We start from the raw sequence: 23,352 nt of genomic DNA, 5'->3' as shown, positions 1-23,352 counted from the left end.
ATCTATTCAATTTTTTTGTGTGTTTTTTCCCCTTCTTTCAATCGTGCAAGTATATTTCATTCCCTTCCTTGGGTGTCATGTGCAGAAAATCTGAATTCTTAGAATGCACCAAATTCATGCCCAACTCCAAAACTTTGAGCAATTAAAATTCAGGCTCTGTTATTCTGATTAATTCGAGGTTTTTTACCCATTTTACACATTTTAGGTGAATACAGAGAAGTCTGAAGGTATTGAGGAATGTGCTTGCTGCTTTAAAACCCCGCTGATTTTTTATGTCAGTGATATTTAGTGTTTATAATATGTAAAGGACAAATGAATGGTGTAAAAATTGCAGTCCTCAAGAATGAGGGAAGAAATGTCAGAGAATTAAATTATTACTATTTCATTGAATTCAAAGAAAAACATTAGAGTTGAATGTGAAATTCCTATCTTCTCCATTTTCAGTATCTTGAGGAAAATAACTAAAAGGAAAGAACCATTCCAGAGCTTAAATAAAATTCTTAGCAGTGAATTAGGAGCACACATAAAGCAATAAGTACAAAGTACGTTACTTAAATTACAGTTAATTATATAAATAAAAGTTGGCATCGTGCTTGTACTGTTATTATTCCCTGTGAGGAAAAAATAATTTTTACAAGGAAAATGGGAGATAACTCTGGATAAACTGTATTAATTAATTATGACTGATCCAAAAAAACATATTTAAACTGTAGAAAGAGAAATAAGAACCATTTTAATTTACCAGAAATGGAACTGCTGTTGGCAGAATTTTTGGTTTGTCATTGTTTTCAACGAATTTTTTACACTGGTAGTGAACTTTATATTTTGAAAATGTCCCATTTGGTTTGTAATCATTTCCCACAAGCAGTGGGACAAACAGAGCTTTGCTTCCTTTGGAGTTGTGCCCTTAAATGCCGTCCCTAATGTGCTTTAAACCCCACTGATTCCCTAAAGCTTCTCCAACTTTTTGGGAATTTTATCCTTCTATTGAATGGGGTTGGAAACACTAGATCAGAGGATGAACAGGAGCAGAGAGGATGGTGACAGGAGCTGTGCCTCCTTTGGAAATCCATCTCTCACGTGTCCTGGGTGGGTGGAGCAGGGCCAGGATGCCCTGGCAGCTCCCTGGTTCCATCCCTTCCCTGTTTCCCTGGTTCCATCCCTTCCCTGTTTTCCTGGTTCCATCCCTTCCCTGTTTCCCTGGTTCCATCCTTTTCCCTGTTTTCCTGGTTCCATCCCTTTCCCTGGTTCCATCCTTTTCCCTGTTTTCCTGGTTCCATCCCTTTCCCTGGTTCCATCCTTTTCCCTGTTTTCCTGGTTCCATCCCTTTCCCTGGTTCCATCCCTTTCCCCGGTTCCAGCCCTTTCCCTGTTTTGCTGGTTCCATCCCTTTCCCCGGTTCCATCCTTTTCCCTGTTTTCCTCGTTCCATCCTTTTCCCCGTTTCCTGGTTCCATCATTTTCCCTGTTTCCCTGGTCCCATCCTTTTCCCTGTTTCCTGATTCCATCCTTTTCCCTGTTCCCTGTCCCATCCTTTTCCCTGGTTCCTGTCCCTGCAGGGTTTTTTCCCTGTTTCCTGGTTCCATCCTTTCCTTGTTCCCCTGTCCCTGCAGGTTTTTTCCCTGTTTCCCTGTCCCTGCAGGGTTGTTCCCTGTTCCCTGTCCCATCCTTTTCCCTGTTCCTGTCCCTGCAGGGTTTTTCCCTGTTCCCTGTCCCTGCAGGGTTTTTTCTCTGTTCCCTGTCCCTGCAGGGTTTTTTCCCTGTTCCCTGTCCCATCCCTTTCCTTGTTTCCCTGTCCCTGCAGGGTTTTTCCCTGTTCCCTGTCCCATCCTTTTCCCTGTTCCTGTCCCTGCAGGGTTTTTCCCTGTTCCCTGTCCCATCCCTTTCCTTGTTTCCCTGTCCCTGCAGGGTTTTTTCCGGAGGACCATCCGGTTGAAGCTGATTTACGACCGCTGTGACCTGAACTGCCGCATCCACAAGAAGAGCAGGAACAAATGTCAGTACTGCAGGTTCCAGAAGTGCCTGGCTGTTGGGATGTCACACAATGGTGAGTGCTGGGGACTCTGAGCCAGCAGTGCTTCACCTGGTAAAGAGCATGGGGCATCAGCACAGCTCCTGAGAGTGCTGCTGGAATGCCCACATCTTCAGTTTAGAGAGAGATTGCCCTGGTTTGGGAGCCTCTCCATGATTTAAAATTGCTTTCACATCAAAATCAGACAGGTGGAGATTTGCTTTTCTTGCTTTAACACATAGTGTAACATGAGTTGGCTTTACTCTCCATCATTCCTGCTCATTAGGAGTTCCTCCTGAATATATCCTTTGTGTAATTGCTATTTTTCACTTCACTGTTTCATTTTCTGACCAGACCCTTTTTCCTCCTGGAGTTCAAGATGCCTTTCCTGGAAGCCAAAGACTTTATTAGGAAATATGGATTAGAGAATCTGAAGCCTTGTGAATAACAGCAACTTGAATTTGCTGCACAGGTCACTTACCAAGGGCTGTTGGCATCACTGAATTAGCACTTCTCATACTAAAACACAACAAATTGAAATGAAAATATTCATTTTCATGAACTGTACAGTTTTAAAAATCCCCATCCTCCTCCTTTCTAGGGCACCCCTATCTGTGGCTGCCTCCTTTACCTTAAGTAATGGCAGGAAGAATATCACAATCCTGCTCAAGGAGAAAATCCCTCTAAACTTTAAAATTACCAGAGCAATTCATGTGGAAATACTTATGAATGTTTGGGCAGAAGGACATAATGAAGATTCTTTGTTGCCTTGCTTTGGCAAAGCTGAGTAAAAACAGGAATTAAATGTCATAACATAGAGACTTATGTAATTCTAAGGGTAAAGAATTGCAAACATGACTGGGAAAATAATTTCACTGTGGTTTTTTTAGGACTTTCATTATTTTCAATATAAAAAATGAGTGTGCTGTCCCCAAGAGGAAAGCTGGATTGTGGTTTGCAAAGTTAATACATGCACTGAATGTAAATTGGTCTGGGAAATGTTTTCTTAATAGAAAATATGGTTTTCAAATTCCTGGGATGCAACAGTAACACTTAAAAATAAATCTAATTTTGAAATGCTACTGTGGGTATTTTTATAGTAATTTTATAGTAATTTAGGAGGGTTTTATTATTATTATTTTCAGGGTGCATGCCAAATTCTCCCCTGGCCTGGCAGCACAGCTCCCAGTGGTGTCCGTGGGATCCATGGGCAGCTCCGTCAGCAAGGGATGGCCCAGACCATTCTCTGCCTTACAGCATCTAGAACAGCTTTCAAATTCACATTTCATCTGCATTTTTCCCTCTTTAGCCACTGCCCAGGCAGAAGCTGTGGCAACAAAAGCTTCTAGGATTGGGGAGGCAGGAAAAGGGCAAAGCCATTTGCCCCAGGGCTCCAAGGAACGTTTTCCTTTGCTCCAACCAGGAGTTCTCCCTACAAGGACTCAGTGTTATTTATTCAAACATTGCTTTCTACACTTGCCTTTTTCATTTTGCCCGCTCTGGGTGCGTTGCCTTGCACAAAACGCCCTCGTTCCTTCCTAATTTATAAACTAATTTATCAAAAAAAGCTGAATTTCACCTTTGAGGACCGAGAAGCATAAAGAAATGCAACACTGGATGTGTTCCTACCCAGGTTCCTACCCTCAGCCAACAGAATTTTAATATCTTAAATATTCTTGTAATATCTTAAATATTCTTTACATTTCATGTAGACTGGAGTTGGAACCAGGAGATTTCACCAATGACACTGAGACACATTTTAATGCTGCATCTCCAGATTGGGTAGGGAAATTACCAGAATTTTAAATGCTTTGAGGCAGAATGTGGGTTATTTGTGCCTGAGGGTTCCAGTCTTGTGTGGATGTATTATTGCAAAATGATCAGGACAAAAGGGGGACTGCAAGGAGACACTCAGCAGCTACAGCCACATTTTTTCACGTAGAAATGCTCCATACCACTTGGCTAAAGGTTAAAGAAGACAGTGGTGTTCTCATGCTTGGAATATTGTTTTCCTTTCCTTCTCTAGCCACAGTGCAGCTCTGGGCTTAACCCTGAGTGGTGCAGACTGGGTTCTCAAGTGCCACTGAGCAGCTGCTTGGTTCTTTTTGTGTTGAAATGTCATTTATTTTGTTCTCTTCTGCTAAAAGTGCTGCTGGTAGTAGCTCAGCTACTGGAATGGGAAAAAAACACGTGGCAATGTCTTTGTCATCAGTTTTGGGAGCAGGGGATTGCTCAATCTGGGCACATCTCCACCACCAAAATCAGAGAGGTACCCAGCCTGGCTCTACCTTGTGTTTTCTAATGTAACAAACTGCATTTATGGGCTAGTTGTGGTCTCTTTATGCCCAGAAATACTCCAGACAATCAGAAGAGCAGTGCCCTACAGAAGAGTCTATAAATAACCACATTTTTACATTTAACTTCTCCAAGAGGTAAAATCTGGGCTGAGGATGAATATTGTAGTTCTTCCACAGAAAGGACAGAATGCAGCACAAGGGACTGACTGTGCTCACTGTTGGCTTTCTGCTCCTGACATGTGGGCAATGCTGGAATTCAAGAAAAGGAGGAACTGCCCAAGGAAAGAGAGAAATCCACGCTCCAGCTGCAGGCTCCTGCCCAGACCTGCAGAGTCTGGGATTGCTGGGAGAGAAGCTGGGAGAGAACCCCCCCAGCCAGATTTCCAGAGCTCTCCCAGGCTTTTCCCAGCCCTGCTGATCCCTCCCCAGGCTCTCCTTTCCCAGCCTGACCTTTGGCAGTGGCATCAGCATCAGCTCCTCCTTCTCCTCCCATCTAAAATCCTCCTTTCTCAATTCCTCCCATCGACCTCTCGCTGCCTGAGCTCTCCCTGGTTTTGTCTCAGCGCCCTGAAAATGACAGTGACAAGGATTTTTACAAAAGGAAACTGCTCCCACAAAATTGATTTTGCCCCACATTTTGCCTGCTATGCTAACAAACATTGAGCAGAATCTGCTGCATCTGATATCTCACCAATAAAATATATACCAAAGACATTTAGGATAAATTATTCCATGGAAAAATAAATCCCATGTCTATGAAATTGTAAGATAGGAGCTCTTGATTCACAACCCTCCTTGTTGCTATCAAATTGTTATATTTAAAATATACTTTATAATGAAATATTGTATTTAAAATGCATTTGAGTCCTGATCAGCTTTTCTTTTGATGGAATGGCCAGTGGGATTCCAGATAATGAATCTGCTTTTGCAAACCTCAGCTCTCAGGAGCAGGCCCACAACAGAATCATTTCCTGCTGGGTGTTCAGTATAATTTAATATCAAGGACACCCAAGTAATTCTGAAATATCCAGCACATCTCACTCCCAGACTGAGGTTGCTGAAAGAGGAATTCAGTCATAAAAAGAATCATTTTTTCTACAGACATGAAATAAGACAGCTGATCAATAAATATAATATTGGAAAAATAGAGAGGGGAGATGTGTTCTGGCATAATTATTTATTCTTGGAGAAAAATGTCCTGTTTGCCCATCAACACATTGCAGCAAACTCACAGAAAATTGGCTGCTTGTTTCCAAAACAAATATCCCCACTAAAATCATCTCTATATGATCTTAGCAGCACTTTTCCTTTATCCAAGGAACACACTAATCACTGCAAAAATATTCATAATATTTCTATTTCCCCCTAGGGCCAAAATGCAAACTTTGATTTCTTCCTTCCGTTTCTTGTTTGGATGCTCTTTTGTTCTGTTTTGTTTTCATAAAACAAAATAAATTCTGTTTACTGAAATATCATGTGATAAATCAGTCTTGATTTTGATGGCCCATTTGAAACATTCTCCAGTCAGTCCCCACATGGATAAATATTCTTGCTTAGGAAGTACAGGATGGAAAAGTAGGAGGTGCAGAGGAGATCTGAGCAATTTTGAGCTCATCTGATGAGGTAGAACCATTTTCTGATTTTTCAATACTGCAGATACACAGAGGTGCCACGAACAACTCAGCTTTTTTTAGCTTTTTATTCCCTGCCCAACCTCCTTCCCCATTCCTTCATTCTGATGTTGACAATTTATAGCACTTGCTACGTTAAATTCTGCTGAACTGTTTAGGAATTCCTTCCTGCAAGGCATGTGAGGGTTTTGTTTCTAAACAAATGAAGAACCTCAGATCCATGTGGTGATTTGCCCAGAACAATACAAGGCTCAATGGTGGTTCCCATCCCGAGCCAACAGAACTTTAATATCTTAAATTTTCTTTGCATTTTATGTAGATTGGAGGTAGAACCAGGGGCTTTGCATTTCTAAGCAAGGTATGATAATGGGCCCAGAGATGATTTGTTTGTTTGCATTTCTTTCAAGCTCTCCAGCTGTTTTGACTAAATGCAGAAAATTCTCTTTCCTTGCTTGCCTAACCCCGTCTAGCACAAACTTCAGCACCGAAAGGCAACAAGAACTCAAATGTGCTTCTTGAGGTGCAAGTGCAGGTGCAGGAAGGCGGCAGGGAAGCCCCTGAAGTGTGGGTTTTTGTAACTCTTGTGGTGCTCTCAGCCATCAGGTTCGGGCGGATGCCCCAGGCGGAGAAGGAGAAGCTGCTGGCCGAGATCTCCAGCGACATCGAGCAGCTGAACCCCGAGTCCGCCGACCTGCGCGCGCTGGCCAAGCACCTCTACGACTCCTACATCAAGTCCTTCCCTCTGACCAAAGCCAAGGCGAGGGCCATCCTGACAGGAAAGACGACAGACAAATCAGTCAGTTCCCTCTTCTTTCTGTTGCTTCCTTTTTTCCGAGTAAATGATTCGCCAAGCTGACAACTCAGCTCTTAAAAAAAGCCAAAATACAAAACACCGAGCCTAAAAAAAAAACCACCAAAAAACCCCACTTTGCTGTTGGCAGTTACACATTTCAAGCTGTCTCTGAAACACAGGAAATGTTTTTAGATAGGATAAGTAAACATTATTTGAAAAAACTCCAAGTTCACCTAATAAAATACTTGAAACCAGGACAAGAATTTGAAGGTCACCTTAACCTTTTTGTATTCCCTGATCCTCTCTTCCCGTTTTCCCTCTCCTTGCCCAGAGGTTATCTCCCACACTATCTGTTGAAGGTGGCTCTCCAGCTGTCAGGAATTGCTGCTCCCTGAGGAATATCCCTTTTCCTAAGTGGCAAATGATTCCAGCCCCAGCACATTCTTATGTGATGCTCGTTCTTATGAAGCTCTGATGAATTCCTGCTTTTCTCTGGGTTATCTCAGGTCACATCAGTGCCCTGTGTTGGTGCAGTTGGAATTTTAGGAGAATGGACAGGAAAATCTTGAAAAAGCAAGGAATAGTGAGAAGTGGGTTTGTGGGTTGCCTTGGAAACTTCATTTGCCATCCATAATAATCTTCTGTATCAGTGAGAGGAGCATAAATAATATCTGATCATGTTGGTAACAGTATTTTAATACCTAAAGAACAAAATAGTTTTCCACAACTTATAACTCTTAGCTTGATGTGTTTTCTAGAATCATTGGCAGAAATTTTATTGTCAGGAGTACAACAGAGAGTGTATTTTATTTTCCTTAATAATTTCAAAGACTGCAAAGAACTCAGAGGTACTTCAGGCTCCAAAAAGGTATTTCTTCCTTTCCTTAAAGGCAGTTAAAATAATAATTTTAATGTTGTCCAGAAATTGGTTGACCCCTCACATAAAAGATGTGGCGGGCACTAACAATGTGAGTAACTTTTCAGCATCAAGTTTGAATTAGCTAAGTTTATTTATTCTGCAGAAAGTGCTGTGCAACCTGCTCGTGCCTGAAAGTTCCACCACTGCACTCCTCACCCAGTAAATGTATAATTGCATCAATTAATTCTCCTTTTTTCCTTGGGAGTTTCTAAACTTTGGCACATTAGAAACAGCAATAAGGCAGTAGACAGATTCCAGCTTCTCAGTGCTGCCAACTTTCAAGTCTTTCTTGAAGATACCACTGAAAGAGTGACACTCAGGATTTAATGGTTCAACTTTCATGCTTTTATCAATGGATTTGATGCTCTGGAGCATCAAACTGTTCACTGTGGGCATAGTTTAAATTCATGTTATTTTTTAGGTGCTGTATGATCTGAATTAATTTTTAATGTCTGGATATGCAAGTGAGTGTATCAAGACCAGAATGAGTTATTCATCATCTCCTGGGGTATACAGAGCTCATTTGACATAAGAGTCTACTCTCAAGTTCATCTGAATCCTTATATTTAAAAAAATCTTTGGCTATTTTGAACTCCTTCTTGATTTTCATCTATCATGGATGAGTGGTGTAATATCAGCTTTCTAAAGCACGTGGGCATGGACTAATAATGACTTTTTCTTGTACTTGGTGCTCCCACTAGAAAGAACAGGAAGAAATTGCCCACTAGAACCAAAATATGCATTTTGAAAGCATCTGCTGCAGTCCTGTTACTCCACTATTCCATGTGTGTGCATATCCATATGTACAGATATGTATTTATTGGCTTTGCTGCTGCCAAAAAATGTCATTACCTGAAACATTCCTGCTCTCCTGGCTTTTCTCAGTGCAGTGTGTTTGTTGTTTCAGTTTCACACTGAAAATCCTCAGTGCAAGTGGGAAAATAATTTAATCCCTCCTGGAATGTCATGGGCTGGAGCTGTAAACATAAAACCATGAGAATCAGCATCCCTATTAGAATCTGCAATCATAAATGACCTTCCATTTTAAAAAATTATTTCTTTAGTCTGATTGTTGGAGTATAATCCCTTGTAATTGAATTAATTAATCAATTTTGTTAACAAACCTATTCCTATCAGGGAGATTTGTGCAGTGCAGCAATGAGCTATTAGTCATTAATCTTCTTGAGGAAAAGATTCTTCAAATGAATTTGAGAAATCCTCACATAACCACTTCTTTAAACCCAGGAACTTCTTTTGCATATTCTAGAAGAGATTGTTTCCAGATCCTAATGCAAGTATTCTGGCACCACTTTTGCTAAGCTGCTTTCAAAATTGATTTGTTCCAGTTGAGTTTATTTCACAGTCAGCCTCATTTTTGTGTTCTGAATTGTGGTTTGTAGCATGGTATTTGTTTTTTGCTTTCCCAAAGACAAGTTGAGTGGGTTTAAACATATCCTAATGTTGTTATTTTTACAGGAGTTGACAGCAAAAGGTCTCATTTATCAGTTAATCAATACCATAAAGTTGATATTACTTGCAGTGTTTCCTAGGATAGAACGTGAAAGGAACATGAAAGTAAATAAAGGAATCAAAATGAGAATATTCTCTGTCTTTCTGCCAAAAAAAAAAAAAAAGAAGGTTCCTTTCCACTCATTAGATTGTCTTTTATAGAAGCTGTTATAATTCAGGTAAAAGTAGTATCATTTAAACCTTTTGTTCAACATTCCAAACTTTGAATTCTGGAATTCCAGAAAATTCTATAAAACAAAAAGCAAACAAACAAAGGAAAAGGCAAAACTCTGGGTACTTCAAAATAGTGCTCCTTCCCCCCCTTTACTCGGCATTTCTGTAAATCATTTGAACATTGTGAGGATATTTGTTTTTATAGGTTTAGGACAATTTAACTATTTGGGGAGCCCTTGACAGATTCCTCAGGACAATTTAACTCTTTGGGGAACCCCTGATGGGTTCCTCAGGACGATTTAACTCTTTAGGAACCCTTGTTATGTTTCTCAGGACAATTTAACTATTTAGAAACCCTTGATGGGTTCCTCAGACAATTTAACTCTTTGGAAACTCTTGACAGGTTTTTCAGGACAATTTAACAATTTGGAGAACCCTTGACAGGTTCCTCAGGACAATTTAATTCTTTGGGGAGCCCTTGATAAGTTCCTCAGGACAATTTAACTATTTGGGCAAACCTTTAGGTTCCTCCATACAATTGAACTATTTGGGGAACCCTTGATGGGCTCCTCAGGACTATTTGGGGAGCCCTTGATAGGTTTTTCAGGACAATTTAACTATTTGGGAAACCCCTGATGGGTTCCTCAAGACAATTTAACTGTTTAGGGAACCCTTTAGGTTTCTCAGGACAATTTAAATCTTTGGGGAACCCTTTAGGTTCCTCTGGAAAATTTAACTATTTGGGAAACCCTTGATTGGTTTCTCAGGACAATTTAAATCTTTGGGGAGCCCTTGATAGGTTTTTCAGGACAATTTGGGGAACCTTTTAGGTTTCTCAGGACAATTTAACTCTTTGGGAAACCCTTGACAGGTTTCTCAAGACAATTTAACTATTTGGGGAACCCTTGATAGGTTCCTCAGGACTATTTAACTATTTGGGCAAACCTTTAGGTTCCTCCATACAATTGAACTCTTTGGGGAGCCCTTGATGGGCTCCTCAGGACAATTTACCTATTTGGGGAACCTTTTAGGTTCCTCAGGACAATTTGGGGAACCTTTAGGTTTCTCAGGACAATTTAACTCTTTGGGGAACCCTTGACAGATTCCTCAGGACAATTTAACTCTTTGGGGAACCCTTGACAGATTCCTCAGGACAATTTAACTATTTGGGGAACCCTTGACAGATTCCTCAGGACAATTTAACTATTTTGGGAGCCCTTTAGGTTCCTCAGGACAATTTAGCTATTTGGGGAGCCCTTGACAGGTTCCTCAGGATAATTAAACTGTTTGGGAACCCTTGATGGGTTCCTCAGAGATGTCTGAGGGGTTGCTGCTGAGTTCTCTGGGGGTTCCTCAGGAGTCCGGCGCTCTTGGGGAGGACATTTGGGAGTAACAGGAATTTCCCTTTGTTTCAGCCCTTCGTTATTTATGACATGAACTCTTTGATGATGGGGGAAGACCAGATCAAGTGCAAGCACGTGTCCCCCCTGCAGGAGGAGAACAAGGAGGTGGCCATCCGCATCTTCCAGCGCTGCCAGTTCCGCTCCGTGGAGGCCGTGCAGGAGATCACCGAGTTCGCCAAGAACATCCCGGGCTTTGTCAACCTCGACCTCAACGACCAAGTGACTCTGCTCAAATATGGGGTCCACGAGATCATCTACACCCTGCTGGCCTCCCTGATGAATAAAGATGGGGTTCTCATATCCGATGGACAAGGGTTCATGACGCGGGAGTTCCTGAAGAGCCTGAGGAAACCTTTTTGTGACTTTATGGAGCCCAAGTTTGAGTTTGCTGTGAAGTTCAATGCACTGGAATTAGATGACAGTGACCTGGCAATATTTATAGCTGTCATTATCTTAAGTGGAGGTAAGTGCTCTCTTATTTATGTGGGATTTTAGAGGTTTTATATGGGATTTTATGGAATTGAAACCTTTAACTCCTGCCCAAACAGCAAAGTGCTCAGCACTTCAGGCTGGGAGTGAGTGCATTTACACAGAGCTTTTTTAGTCATTTTCAAATCTCTTTTTGTTGTTCACCTTTCATTCAGTTCCAGACAGAAACTGAAAATGGAAATGCCCTGATATTAGTGATGGACCTGGAAATGCCTGCTGAGTCATCAGTTCATTTAGGCACAAAACAAAATCAGGGCTATCTTTTGGAAAACAGGAAGGGTGGTATTTCACTGCCAGGAGCTAAAATTCTGCAGGAGATTTTTTGGGTTTTAAACTCTTAATTAGATTGTGCCGTTTGTTAATTGACCACAAACAGCTTTGACTCCAGAACAATTCCAAAGCATAGGTGGTATTGGGCTTACAGGGTTATGGTGCTTTTCATTGTTCTTCCATTTGTGCAAGGTTTTGTTTGCCTTTAAAAGGAGGGAGAAATGCATTTTTCAGGAGAATTATGGTCCCCTAAAAAAAAAAACAACCCAGGCATTGTGTGCTTGTTCAGCTTTCCTCAGCTGTATTTTTATACATCACACTTTGAGCAAAGCATGAACCTGAAATCCCAGGTATCAAAGTGCCCACATTCAACTGAAAAATCACTGAATTTCAGCTTTTCTGCAGCCATCCAGTGGGTTCTGTGCTCCTGAGGTGATGTCACTGCTCTGGTTTGGGAATTAGTGCTGCCTACCAGGATTTATTTCCCTTAGACACCTTCAGATTTATTCCAGACACATCGAAGCTCTGTTCCTTTGGCCAACACTCCCAAGGCAGTGATGTTGCACAAATAAAATCTTGCCCTACTGATTTGTGTGTATTTTGGCCCAAGGTGGAGCTGCACACATCCATGGCAGGAATGTGCTGAACGCTCTGGATTCAGTAATTTTGTTATTAAATTACATTTCAGCAATCAGACACAACCTCGTGCTATTGTTCTAAAAGCAGCAGCCCTGCTGCTGGGAGGGCACTCTGAGGTATATCTGCATTTAAATTCACCTCCAGTTCCTCCTGGCACTGGGTTTCATTCAGGAAAAAGAAGGGTCACAGCAGAATTTGTCCCACTGATTCCGCTCCCAACAAGAATTCCTCCCAGAGATTTCCTTGTGCAAACCTTGGGCACTGTGATCCCCCAGGGCTCTGCATTCATTCAGGAAGGAAAACACCTTGCTGGGGTGTTTTTGGTTGGTTTTGATGGGAGAGGAGAAATGATGCAAGCCTCTCAGGGCACTGCTCAGAACGTGCCAACATTTTGTGGGTTTGGTATAATGAAATGTGACAGATGAGCAAAGGCCTCTCAAAATTCACTCCTCACTGCAAAAAGGGAACTTGTGTTCAGCAGAGCCCTGTCCTCAGCAGGGTTTGGTTTCCACCAGAGGAAATAGGAATGATGTAACCAGTCTCAGGTTTTAGATTGCAGGAGGACAGTGATTCACATACAAGAATTAACTGGGTTGAACCAGATTTATCAGCATGTCTCTTTTTTTTTCCAGGATAATTTGTAAACAGAGACTTGTAAAGAACTAATGAATTTGAATCAAGTAACTGTAGCAAAACTCTGAAACAAATATGTAGAGACATATCAATCCATTTAAATATAAATCAGTCCTTTCTAGGAAGATCCTTTAATTCCAACAAAGACCTCCCTATCTTTTTGCAGAACTTTTTTTTTCCAGAAAACGTGACAACTGCTTGAAAAAAAAAAAAAGTTTATGTTTTGAAGACAATTAAGCTTTGTATGATATCTATTGAACTGGGTGTTAAAATGTCTTGTGTGATATAAAACTGGGTCCTGTTTCTCAGCTGTCTCAGATGTTTCTGTAAGAGCTACACCCTTGCAAAATTGTATTTGTGTAAGAACTATTTGAATACAGCAGGGTGATTTCACTGAGAACAGGATTTCAAAAGCAGAGTACCTCGAGGACTTGACTTGCTGCAGGAACCCTGCAATGCTTAAATCCCCTCATGAAATCCTGTGTACAAACATCTCTAACACAAAGCCACTTTGTGAAACCCAAAAAGATCCCAGCCAGGGGCTCTGAATGTCAGTGAATCTGTGATTACCTGGTGAAATTGTGCTAATTCTGCTGGCTCCAGGGGGACTGGCTCTTGTGCAGCTCCAACAGAAGGGGAGAAAGGAAAGGGAAAGATAATTCCAGCTGGAACATCACACATGGAAAGCTTTTCCTTGGGAAGTGTTTGGAGTTTGCCACAAATCCTATAAAACTCTTTAGCCTTTTGATAACCAAACAGCTGCTTGTGCATGTTATCTCAAAAGGCAAAAAGCCCAAATCACAGCAATAAGGAGCTGACAAATTAACTGTAATAGCAACAGATGGGAAATACTCCCACAGTGGATTTGACTGTTCCTGAGCCGCTCAGTGCAGCCTCTGTGTGTCTCAGCTACTCCAAAGGTTTCTCTGAACTCATTTCTGCAGAGCTGCTCTTACTGTTGGTGCTGTAAAACAAAGTCAATGCAAGCAAAGTCCTGTATTCTGAATTTAACAAAGTCCTGTATTCTGAATTTAACAAAGTCCCGTATTCCGAATTTAACAAAGTCTTGTATTCCGAATTTAACAAAGTCTTGTATTCCGAATTTAACAAAGTCTTGCATTCTGAATTTAACAAAGTCTTGTATTCCAAATTTAACAAAGTCTTGCATTCTGAATTTAATGCTGGTCAGACAGAGAGACTGTGTGTGAGCATGGGATTTCACCTGGTCTGTACAACAGAAATGCTTTTGGCCATCAGCAGCAGCACCAAACCCTCCTTACAGCATCCTTCCAGCTGTAGGGACTTTAAAAGACACACTTTGGTTAAATGAGATTTGGAAAGATTCTTTTGGGAGATTTTCTTCTTCTCACCTTCAGTCAGTAGTGAGTGCTCTGCTATACATGGAAAAGAACTGAAGCATCTTTAAAAAATCACAAATCCACCCGAGCAGAAAATGAACTCTGCCACGAGAAGGTTTAGGGAGAACGAGCTGGATGGCTCAGTTTGGGCAGGAAAGATAATACTGCAAACCTTATTGGAATAATTCACATTTGTGAGCTGGGCAAACTCACTCAAGCAGGCTGTTGCCAAACAAAGAAAAAGCTCAAAAGGGAATTTTGCAGCGTGGATGGACTCGAATTTTTGTGTATTATCTTCTGCAGTGTTTGGATAGAGCAGGAATGTTTGGATACAGCAGTGTTTGGATACAGGAATTTTGGGATGTAGGAATGTTTGGATACAGGAATTTTGGGATGTAGGAATGTTTGGATACAGGAATGTTTGGATACAGCAGTGTTTGGATACAGGAATTTTAGGATACAGGAATGCTTGGATATAGCAGTGTTTGGGTACAGGAATGTTGGGATGCAGGAATATTTGGATCCAGCAGTGTTTGGAGCAGAGTATCCCTGTAAACACCCACACCCTGCCAGTCCATGTGCAGTCAAACTGCTTTTTAAACCTAGAGATGTTTCTAAAGTCACTTTTTCTGTTTTCTGTGTGGTTTTTCCCTTAAATTTTAAACCACAAGTCCATGCTCCTGGTGCAAACACTGTATTCAATAATTTCGCTGCATTCTCAGCTCAGCAAAATTTGAAGTTTTATCCCTGGCTATTACCAAGAAGTAGTTCCTATTTCAGTGCCACACAAATCCTGCACTCTGGTTCAATGCCTGCAGGGATGATCTGCAGTTCTTGCTCTGATTACAAAGCATTTCTTTGTTCTGACAAACTCCTGGTGACTCCAACACATGTGACAGTCTCAGAAGACAAACCTCAAAGTGCTGAGTCACATCTGCCTCAGCAAAAGAAAAGAGGAGCACATGTGTTCACTCAGCCAGATCTTTGCCTGTTTGTTCATTGACATTTTAAAATGGGCATTTAAAAGCAAAATGCATTTATTCAAAGATAATAAAATGTAAAGACATGCAGGTGGCCATGTCATATGGGAGGACCACATAGAAAAGATTGTAATTATTGCTAGGGACATGAATGAAGCATCCAAATATGTAAGTAAACAAACAAACATTTTCCCCTGAGACAGTGTAGAATATCAATTTACACAAAGTGGTACTGCTTGCTCTCAGAACTTTGGGGGTATTGGCCTTTCCCAATCACTGTGAACATTTTTTAAAGCAGTTTTCAAACCAATTGAAGCAGCTGTATGACAATGAAAACATAAAGAAAATGTGAATAAAGAAACATAATAAATAGCAGGGAACTGTGGTGCTCTTTTTCCTGCAAGGCGCATCCCTCTGCAGCCCCTCACGACACAAAATTCACCTTTTGGTACAAAACCAAATAGCTCTGGAGCAGATCTATATTTAAGAGCATTTTAACAGCTTGAAATATACCATAATAGCTGGATGTTTAAGCTTTTGCCTCCTATTTCCTATTTTTCCTGATTTAGATAAGTTTCTTGGAACAGAAGTAGCATTTCCCCCTGTAAGAGGTTTTTACTGAGAAAGTAAAGCAAACTGTCAACACCCAAAAAACACTGCCCATATCCTGAAGTTCTCATTCATGAAAAATCTCTCTTGCCTTCAATGGGAATTTTCCTTCCTCTTGAATTGGCTTGTACAAAAATAACATCTGATGATCTCCTAGGCTTTTGTCAGAGTCATCTTTTCTGCCTCTGGTCCCACTGGGTCATTAAAAAATCATCAGATTGGGGTTTTTCATGGGGTTTTTCAGGATTTTAGCCACTGCAGTCCCAGGCACCCAAACTCAGGGGGCTCCTGATAAATCCCAGATCCAGTGGAGTTTCCTCCTGGACTCTGAAGCCCAACATTTGAATGGGGATTGGCTCCTGAAAAGCTCACACCCCAAAAGCTTCCCACCCCAAAGGAGCAGGGGCAGAGGGAGCTGGGTCTCAGGGGAAGCCGAGGCCACGTCTTTGTGCTCTCTGATTTCTTGTGTCCCTGCACACTGAGTCAGGCCCAGCTGGCTCAGAGTCCAGCTGCAGCACACAAGGGGAATTTAAAGCTATCACAACCCCAAATTGTTACCAGCTTTGAAAGGCTGAAATTTGGCAATTTTCAGAAAGATGTCAACTCGATTCTGCAGCCCATGCAATGCATTCAGGTAATCAAAAAATAAATATCTAATATTTATCAAAAATTCTTTAGGTATCCTTAAAAAACCGCTCAAAAATTCTTAAAAGGAACCTTTTTTATATTTACTCCAGACTTTCTGAACCAGATTTTATGGGGTTATCAGTCAGATGGGGTAAATAAATGATGTCTGCAAGATGAGCACGCTGACAAACAAATATCCAGGTTCACACTCAAAATTCCTTTTATTCCTATCTTTGAAATACTCTGCCTAAACCTCAACTCCTGGAGAGCTGAGTATCCTTTCCTGATCAGTGACCTTGGTTTTCATGGCTCCCTCATTGGTTTTCCTGCCAGCTTTGCCTTTTAGTTTACACTGCAGTTTTCCCCATGAGGTAAAGCCGGGTATTTATAAAGAGCTTTGTTTTCTCCCAGCCTTTCTGCCAGCACAACTCGAGCTGAGCTAGGAGAACTCTCTGCTCAGAAAGGTTACCAAGATCACAGGAAATAACAGCTTCTTTTTTATGGTTTTAATGGAGATCAGCCTCTCCTCTTTGATGAAATGGAATTATTGCCTCAGGCAAGTGATTTAAGGCTTGCAGTAGGCACTACTTTTTATTGATCAAACTGTGAAAATCATTTCAAGCTACACAGCAAATTTTATTTAAATTATTGACTCTTTTCATGATTTATTATGATAGTTGGGATGTGTTACCCAGTATTAAGTACTTTGGCAGTAACAAATTCATTGTCATATATGAGAATTTAACAAAGTTAAGCATCTTGCATTGCTTAGACGTTCAACATTTCATTACCTTTCAGTGCTGGAGAATCAAATAATCTGCAGAAGTTGACTTTATGCCTTTTTTTTCTTTTTTTTTCTTTTTTTCTCTTTTTTTTTGTTTTTTTTGGTTTTTTGTTTTTAAATTTTGATGGGTTCACATCCACTTTGGCAGGAAACATTTTTAGCGACAGCAGCTACATGCAAACCCATCAGTATATATTAATTTTCCAGAAGTGAATTACCTGATACAGATTGTTTATCCCCCAACAATCTCACTCTTTTTTTTCCCACACACACTCCCAGTTTATTGTGGAAAATCCACTCATTTAATCCACGGCAGTAGATTAAACCTAGAGAAGTGTCAGTGGATAAACCTAGTTCTGGAGTATAAAACTAATTCTAAAACCCCTCTGAGCAAATCCCAGTGAAATCTTACAAACTACCCAATGGTCAGACAGCTCTCAGGAAATGCCATCTGTAAAGGCTTCATTTGCTAAGAAATGTGTAAGAAATTAATGCATGGCACTGATGCTGTGATGCTGATAAACTCCCAACCCTTTTTTTTCCCCAGACCACCTAGGGGGAATATTTCCAATTCTAAAATTGGAATCTAAATCTAAATCCTAAAACTCCTTTGAGCAGATCCCAGGGAAAGTACCCTTTGTAAGCAGATCCTTTACAAAGTACCTTTGTAAGCTAAGAATCACATAAGAAATTAATGCAGAAAATCAATGTTTGGTGCTGATAAACTCCCAACCCTTTTTTTTCCCCAGACCACCTAGGGGAAATGTTTCCAATTCTAAATTGGAATCTAAATCTAAATTGAAATCCTAAAACTCCTTTGAGCAGATCCCAGTGAAACCTTACAAAGTGCCTGATGCCAGACAGCTCCCAGGCAATGCCATCTGAATTTGCTAAGAATCACATAAGAAATTAACAGAAAGTCGATGTTATGGTGCTGATAAACTCCCAACCCTTTTTTCCACAGACCACCTAGGGAAAATGCTTCCAAGACTAATCCTAAAACTCCTTTGAGCAGATCCCAGGGAAACCTTACAAAGTGCCTGATGCCAGACGGCTCCCAGGCAATGCCATCTGCATTTGCTGATGAACACATAAGAAATGAAGGCAGAAAATTGATGTTATGGTGCTGATAAACTCCCAATCTTTTTTCCCCCAGACCGCCCGGGGTTGCTAAACGTGAAGCCCATTGAAGACATTCAGGACAACCTTTTGCAAGCCCTGGAGCTGCAGCTGAAGCTGAACCACCCCGAGTCCTCTCAGCTGTTTGCAAAGCTGCTGCAGAAAATGACGGACCTGAGGCAGATCGTCACGGAGCACGTGCAGCTCCTGCAGGTCATCAAGAAAACCGAGACGGACATGAGCCTCCATCCTCTGCTCCAGGAGATCTACAAGGACCTGTATTAATGAGCAGAGCAGCTGTTAATCCCCTGACATGATGTATGTTCTTCAGATTGCACTATTTCTATGAGGGAAAAACTTGGCGTACCTAAGAGATTACTGTGAAACAGCATTTAAAAAGAGAGAGCTTAGTATAGTAGATCTATTTTATGCATATTGTTTATAAAGACACATTTACAATTTACTTTTAATATTAAAAGTATCTATATCATGAAATTGTTGGCAGTATTTTCAGAATTAATTTTTTTAACTACGTTATTTCTTACAATCGCTTGTCCGAGTATGATCGATGCTTCACTCAAGCATGCACTTAAATTTTCAGCTCAATAAAAACCTTTCTCCTCGAGCATTCCCAGGGAAATGTTTGAAGCATTAACGTTCTGTTTTGTGCTCCTGAAGCAGCAGCACAGTAAAATTCAGTCCCAGGTTGGTGCAACCTCCCAGGAGAGCCTGCAATGCCAAAGGGAGAAGTGTCAGGTGTGAAAATGTTCGTGCCTTCCATAACAAGGCTGGACACTGGCAGAGCTCTGCAAAGGGCAGTAAGGAGAGATCCCCCCACTCCTTTGGGGGCAAACTGAGGAATCAGCTGCCATTCCAAGGCTCATTAAGGGAGGAATATGCACTGCTCAGCACTCCTAGGAAACAGAGACCTTTTGATTCCTCTGCTTGGGCAAGTGTGAGGCAGGTGGAGCAGCAGCTACTCCAATTCCCACCCCACAGCAGCCAGGGCTGAGCTGGAATGGGTTGGTACAAACCTCTTGGCCCAAGACCTTCCCCAGTTATTTGATAAACTGCCATTGAACAGCAGTCAAAATATCATGGAAAATTGCAATGCTGTGACAACTCCTAAGCAAAAGCAAGGTTTAGATTAATTCTTGTGTAAAGATAGATCTGTGATGGAGACTCTGCACCCTGAGTTCAATCGAGCTCTAGGTGCTCATCCAGGGGTGCTGGGAGATGTTCCTGCTGTTGAGGTTGTTGGTTTTCTTGCATGTGTTCCTCTATAATGTCACCTCAGGGTTCCACAGGGAGCAGAGCACAGCAGAGTGAACAAATTTAACAGAAGGTAAATTTCCTAACAATGTCATTTGGGGGCATTCTTGGTGCTGAGGTGAGAGATTCACATTTCACCTGCCCACCTTTGATAGTTTGTGAATGTGACCCCTGATTACATCAAGCAGGGGGGACCCACAGTGGTGGACCAGGAGAGGGAATACTGGGGGGAAAAGCCACTTTTTGTAATTTATATATCAAAATAAGGAGAGGTCCCCAATACCCCTGGTTTCCTCCCCATGTCTATATTTTATTTATGTAGCAAAAAATGTGCCTTAAACTGAGTCAAGGGGAGTGGTGATTCCCAAGTGGACAAAGAGGTGATGTAGGTGTGAGCAGGATCTCCAGGGAGTAGAAATTGGCTTTGCTCCTAATGCAGACCTTGAAACTCTTAAACCAATGCAAATTATGCAATAAAGGAGCTGAGAGAGGTAAATATTAAAATTAATCCTTCAGCTCACACCTGCTGCACCTGGAAAGGTTTCCTGCTGCAGATTTCAGGGAACCTCTGGGCCTGAGGTCAGCACTGAGCACTGTTCCCACCAGGAAATGTGGGGAATTGGATCATTCAGCTCCAGGTGTGGAGCCCAGGGGTGGAATTGCACTGAGATGAAGTCACTGCCAGGCTGCAGGGAGCAGCTCTGATCCTGCCAGGCTTGCAGTGAGGTCATCTCAGGTGGCTCAGGAAGGATGGCTCTGGAGCACACAGAGCACTGCAGCTCATGCAGTTCATGCAGCTCATGCAGCTCATGCAGATCATTGCAGCTCATTGCAGCTCATTGCAGTTCATGCAGTTCATGCAGCTCATGCAGCTCATGCAGCTCATTGCAGCTCATGCAGCTCATGCAGCTCATGCAGTTCATGCTGTTCATTGCAGTTCATTGCAGTTCATTGCAGCTCATTGCAGTTCATTGCAGCTCATTGCAGCTCGTGCAGTTCATGCAGCTCATTGCAGCTCATTGCAGCTCATGCAGCTCATTGCAGCTCATGCAGCTCATGCTGTTCATTGCAGCTCATTGCAGCTCATTGCAGCTCATTGCAGCTCATGCAGTTCATGCAGCTCATGCAGCTCATTGCAGTTCATGCAGCTCATGCAGTTCATTGCAGCTCATTGCAGGTCATGCAGCTCATGCAGTTCATTGCAGTTCATGCTGTTCATGCAGTTCATTGCAGCTCATTGCAGCTCATGCAGCTCATGCTGTTCATTGCAGCTCATGCAGTTCATAGCAGTTCATGTAGTTCATGCAGCTCATTGCAGTTCATTGCAGCTCATGCAGTTCATTGCAGGTCATGCAGCTCATGCTGTTCATTGCAGTTCATTGCAGTTCATTGCAGCCCCTGCAGCTCATTGCAGTTCATTGCAGCTCATTGCAGCTCAGGCAGCTCATGCAGCTCATTGCAGCTCATGCAGTTCATTGCAGCTCATTGCAGCTCATGCAGTTCATTGCAGGTCATGCAGCTCATGCAGTTCATGCTGTTCATTGCAGTTCATTGCAGTTCATTGCAGCCCCTGCAGCTCATTGCAGTTCATTGCAGCTCATTGCAGCTCAGGCAGCTCATGCAGCTCATTGCAGTTCATTGCAGCTCATGCAGCTCATGCAGCTCATTGCAGTTCATGCAGCTCATTGCAGCTCATTGCAGCTCATGCAGTTCATTGCAGTTCATTGCAGCTCATGCAGCTCATTGCAGCTCATGCAGCTCATTGCAGCTCATTGCAGTTCATTGCAGCTCATTGCAGCTCATGCTCAGCCCTGCAGCCTTGCTGCACATCTCAGGTGGTTCCAGCTGAGCGTGGCCCTGCAGGAATTGCATCCACGCTTCCATGGCGGTTGCAGTGCACAGGGAATGTTCTCTTTCTGGAATGTTCTCTCTCTGGAATGTTCTCCCTCTGGCTGAACTCGTCTGTTCCCCGCTGTTCATTTGAAGTGTGGCCTTCCCTCCCTCGGTGGGAGAATTCCCACAGCTGCCCCTCCCGTGGAGGGCTCAGAGAGGGGCTGGCACTGGGATGGAGCCCAGCTCCAGCTCTGAATTCCTGTCCCAGCAGCACCCAGCAAGAGCCATGACTCTGAGCCTGCATGTCTTAAACAATCCCATTTCCCACTGGCTTCCCTTGAAATGGAAGTCCAGAAGTAGCTTCAAACAAAAAGGAATTTTAGGGCATATCCTTACAGAAGTAATATTCAAAATTATTGGAAAATCAGTGGCAGAGATGCTCTGACAGGGAAATTGAGTTCAGTACTTTGTTAAAGCACTGAAAAAAATCTGTGTAACCCAGCAGCACATTAACCAAAGAGCTTCATCCCACTCCTGCAGGGGGTGATATTTCTGAAACTGTCCATTCAGCAGAGACAGTGCCTAAGCCACTCAGTCCAAAAATCCCTACATTCTGAGAGTGGTGATGGAGTCAGAATCAGAAGAGTTTTGCAGGAATGGGCGTTATCCTTTATGAGGATGAAGGCACTGAGTGCCCAAAAGCCTCAACTTTTCTTTCAACTGTATCAGCTGCTCTAATAAAATCTGTTGTTCTCCCCACACCCTGTCTGCTCTCACATATTGATATTATTCCCCATGTTTTCCTCAAGCCATGCAAAGTGTTAATATTTTCTGTGAGTTACTAATCACTGACATGTTCTGATTCTGAGTGGTTACATCATGGTTAAGAAGTTTTTGCCTGAAATACTTTTCTACAAGAATAGGTCTTAAGGGAAAAATGTTCATTTAATGGACAATTGCTATGTACTAATTTAGAACAAATGACTGTTATGAGGATATGAAAACATCTTCTCAAAAAATAGCATTTTCTCTTGTGAATTATATTCAGAATTTTGATCTAATTGTAAATACTTTCTGTTTCTATGGGACTTTATTTATTAAAAACACAAACTTGCTAATGGGAGTTCAGCAGTAGGTTGTAATACTTTCAGACTCTCTGGAGTTTTGGGTAGAATGGGCTACACCATAAATGAACAATTTGGTTTTTGATCTTCAGTGCTACTAAAAACATTTAACAACTCAAAAATAGAAGCAGTCAGCTGGTACAGGCTGCCTTTGAAGAGCTTCATTTTGCTGGTGTTGTGCTGTCCCTCAGTCCTCTGTGCTCAGGGATGGTGTGGGACCATTCCCACAGGCTGGGAGACTGCTGGGCTGTCATTCTGCCTTGTAGTTCACCCTGATCTGCTTTTTCTGTGGAAAACCTGCAGGTAAATGGAGCCCAGGGAAAGTCATTGGGTGTCCCTGTCACATCCAGCCCCTTCCCCTGGCCCTGTCAGGCAGCAGAACTTTCCCTGCAGGAGCTCAAAGGTCCCTGTTCAACAGGCAAAGTTTCCTTCTTCAGGCAACATTGGCGACCATTTCTCCAGCAAATGTTGCTGTGAGGGCCTGGAATGGAAATTGAGGGGACAAAAAAGCATTTCCAGCATCCCCATTGCTGCAGCCCAGACCACTTCAGTCACAGTTTCCATAAAAGCATGGAAAACCCTTCTGTGCCCCTGGTGCAGCTGTCTCACCTCCCTTTGGTCCTCCCTGACAGAACCTTCTCCCAGCACTCCAAAACATGGGAAAATAGGAAATGGGAAATGGGAAAATGGGAAATGGGCTTGCCAAGAGCTGCTGAGCCCCTTCCCTCAGCTAACACAGCTCAGGTCCAGCCACTGTGGGCACAGACAAGCCCTGAGGGATCAGCATTTAATGTTTGATTTGCAGCTGCAAACTCTGTCTTGATGTTGAATGCATTTCAATGGGACTTTTTTTCCTTTTAAATAAGGGGTGATATCCCTT

The 23,352-nt window shown here is 42.2% G+C and overlaps 1 protein-coding gene across 1 annotated transcript in view; it reads left to right on the top strand.

Annotated features, from left to right (window-relative positions):
- Positions 1-18,883, top strand: part of PPARG (peroxisome proliferator activated receptor gamma) — a 55,899-nt gene extending 37,016 nt beyond the window's left edge. Inside the window, exons 4-7 of the mRNA XM_036404706.2 lie at positions 1,907-2,045; positions 6,534-6,733; positions 10,748-11,198; positions 18,281-18,883. Coding sequence (XP_036260599.1) covers positions 1,907-2,045; positions 6,534-6,733; positions 10,748-11,198; positions 18,281-18,528 — 1,038 coding nt within the window. The 3' untranslated portion in view covers positions 18,529-18,883. The remainder of the gene's footprint in view (positions 1-1,906; positions 2,046-6,533; positions 6,734-10,747; positions 11,199-18,280) is intronic.
- The last annotated feature ends 4,469 nt before the right edge of the window (positions 18,884-23,352 follow it).

Source organism: Molothrus ater, chromosome 11, assembly GCF_012460135.2.
Source record: "Molothrus ater isolate BHLD 08-10-18 breed brown headed cowbird chromosome 11, BPBGC_Mater_1.1, whole genome shotgun sequence".
Taxonomy (NCBI): domain Eukaryota; kingdom Metazoa; phylum Chordata; class Aves; order Passeriformes; family Icteridae; genus Molothrus; species Molothrus ater.
Note: the sequence above shows the minus strand (reverse complement) of the source record. Positions and strands in the feature narration are given on the sequence as shown.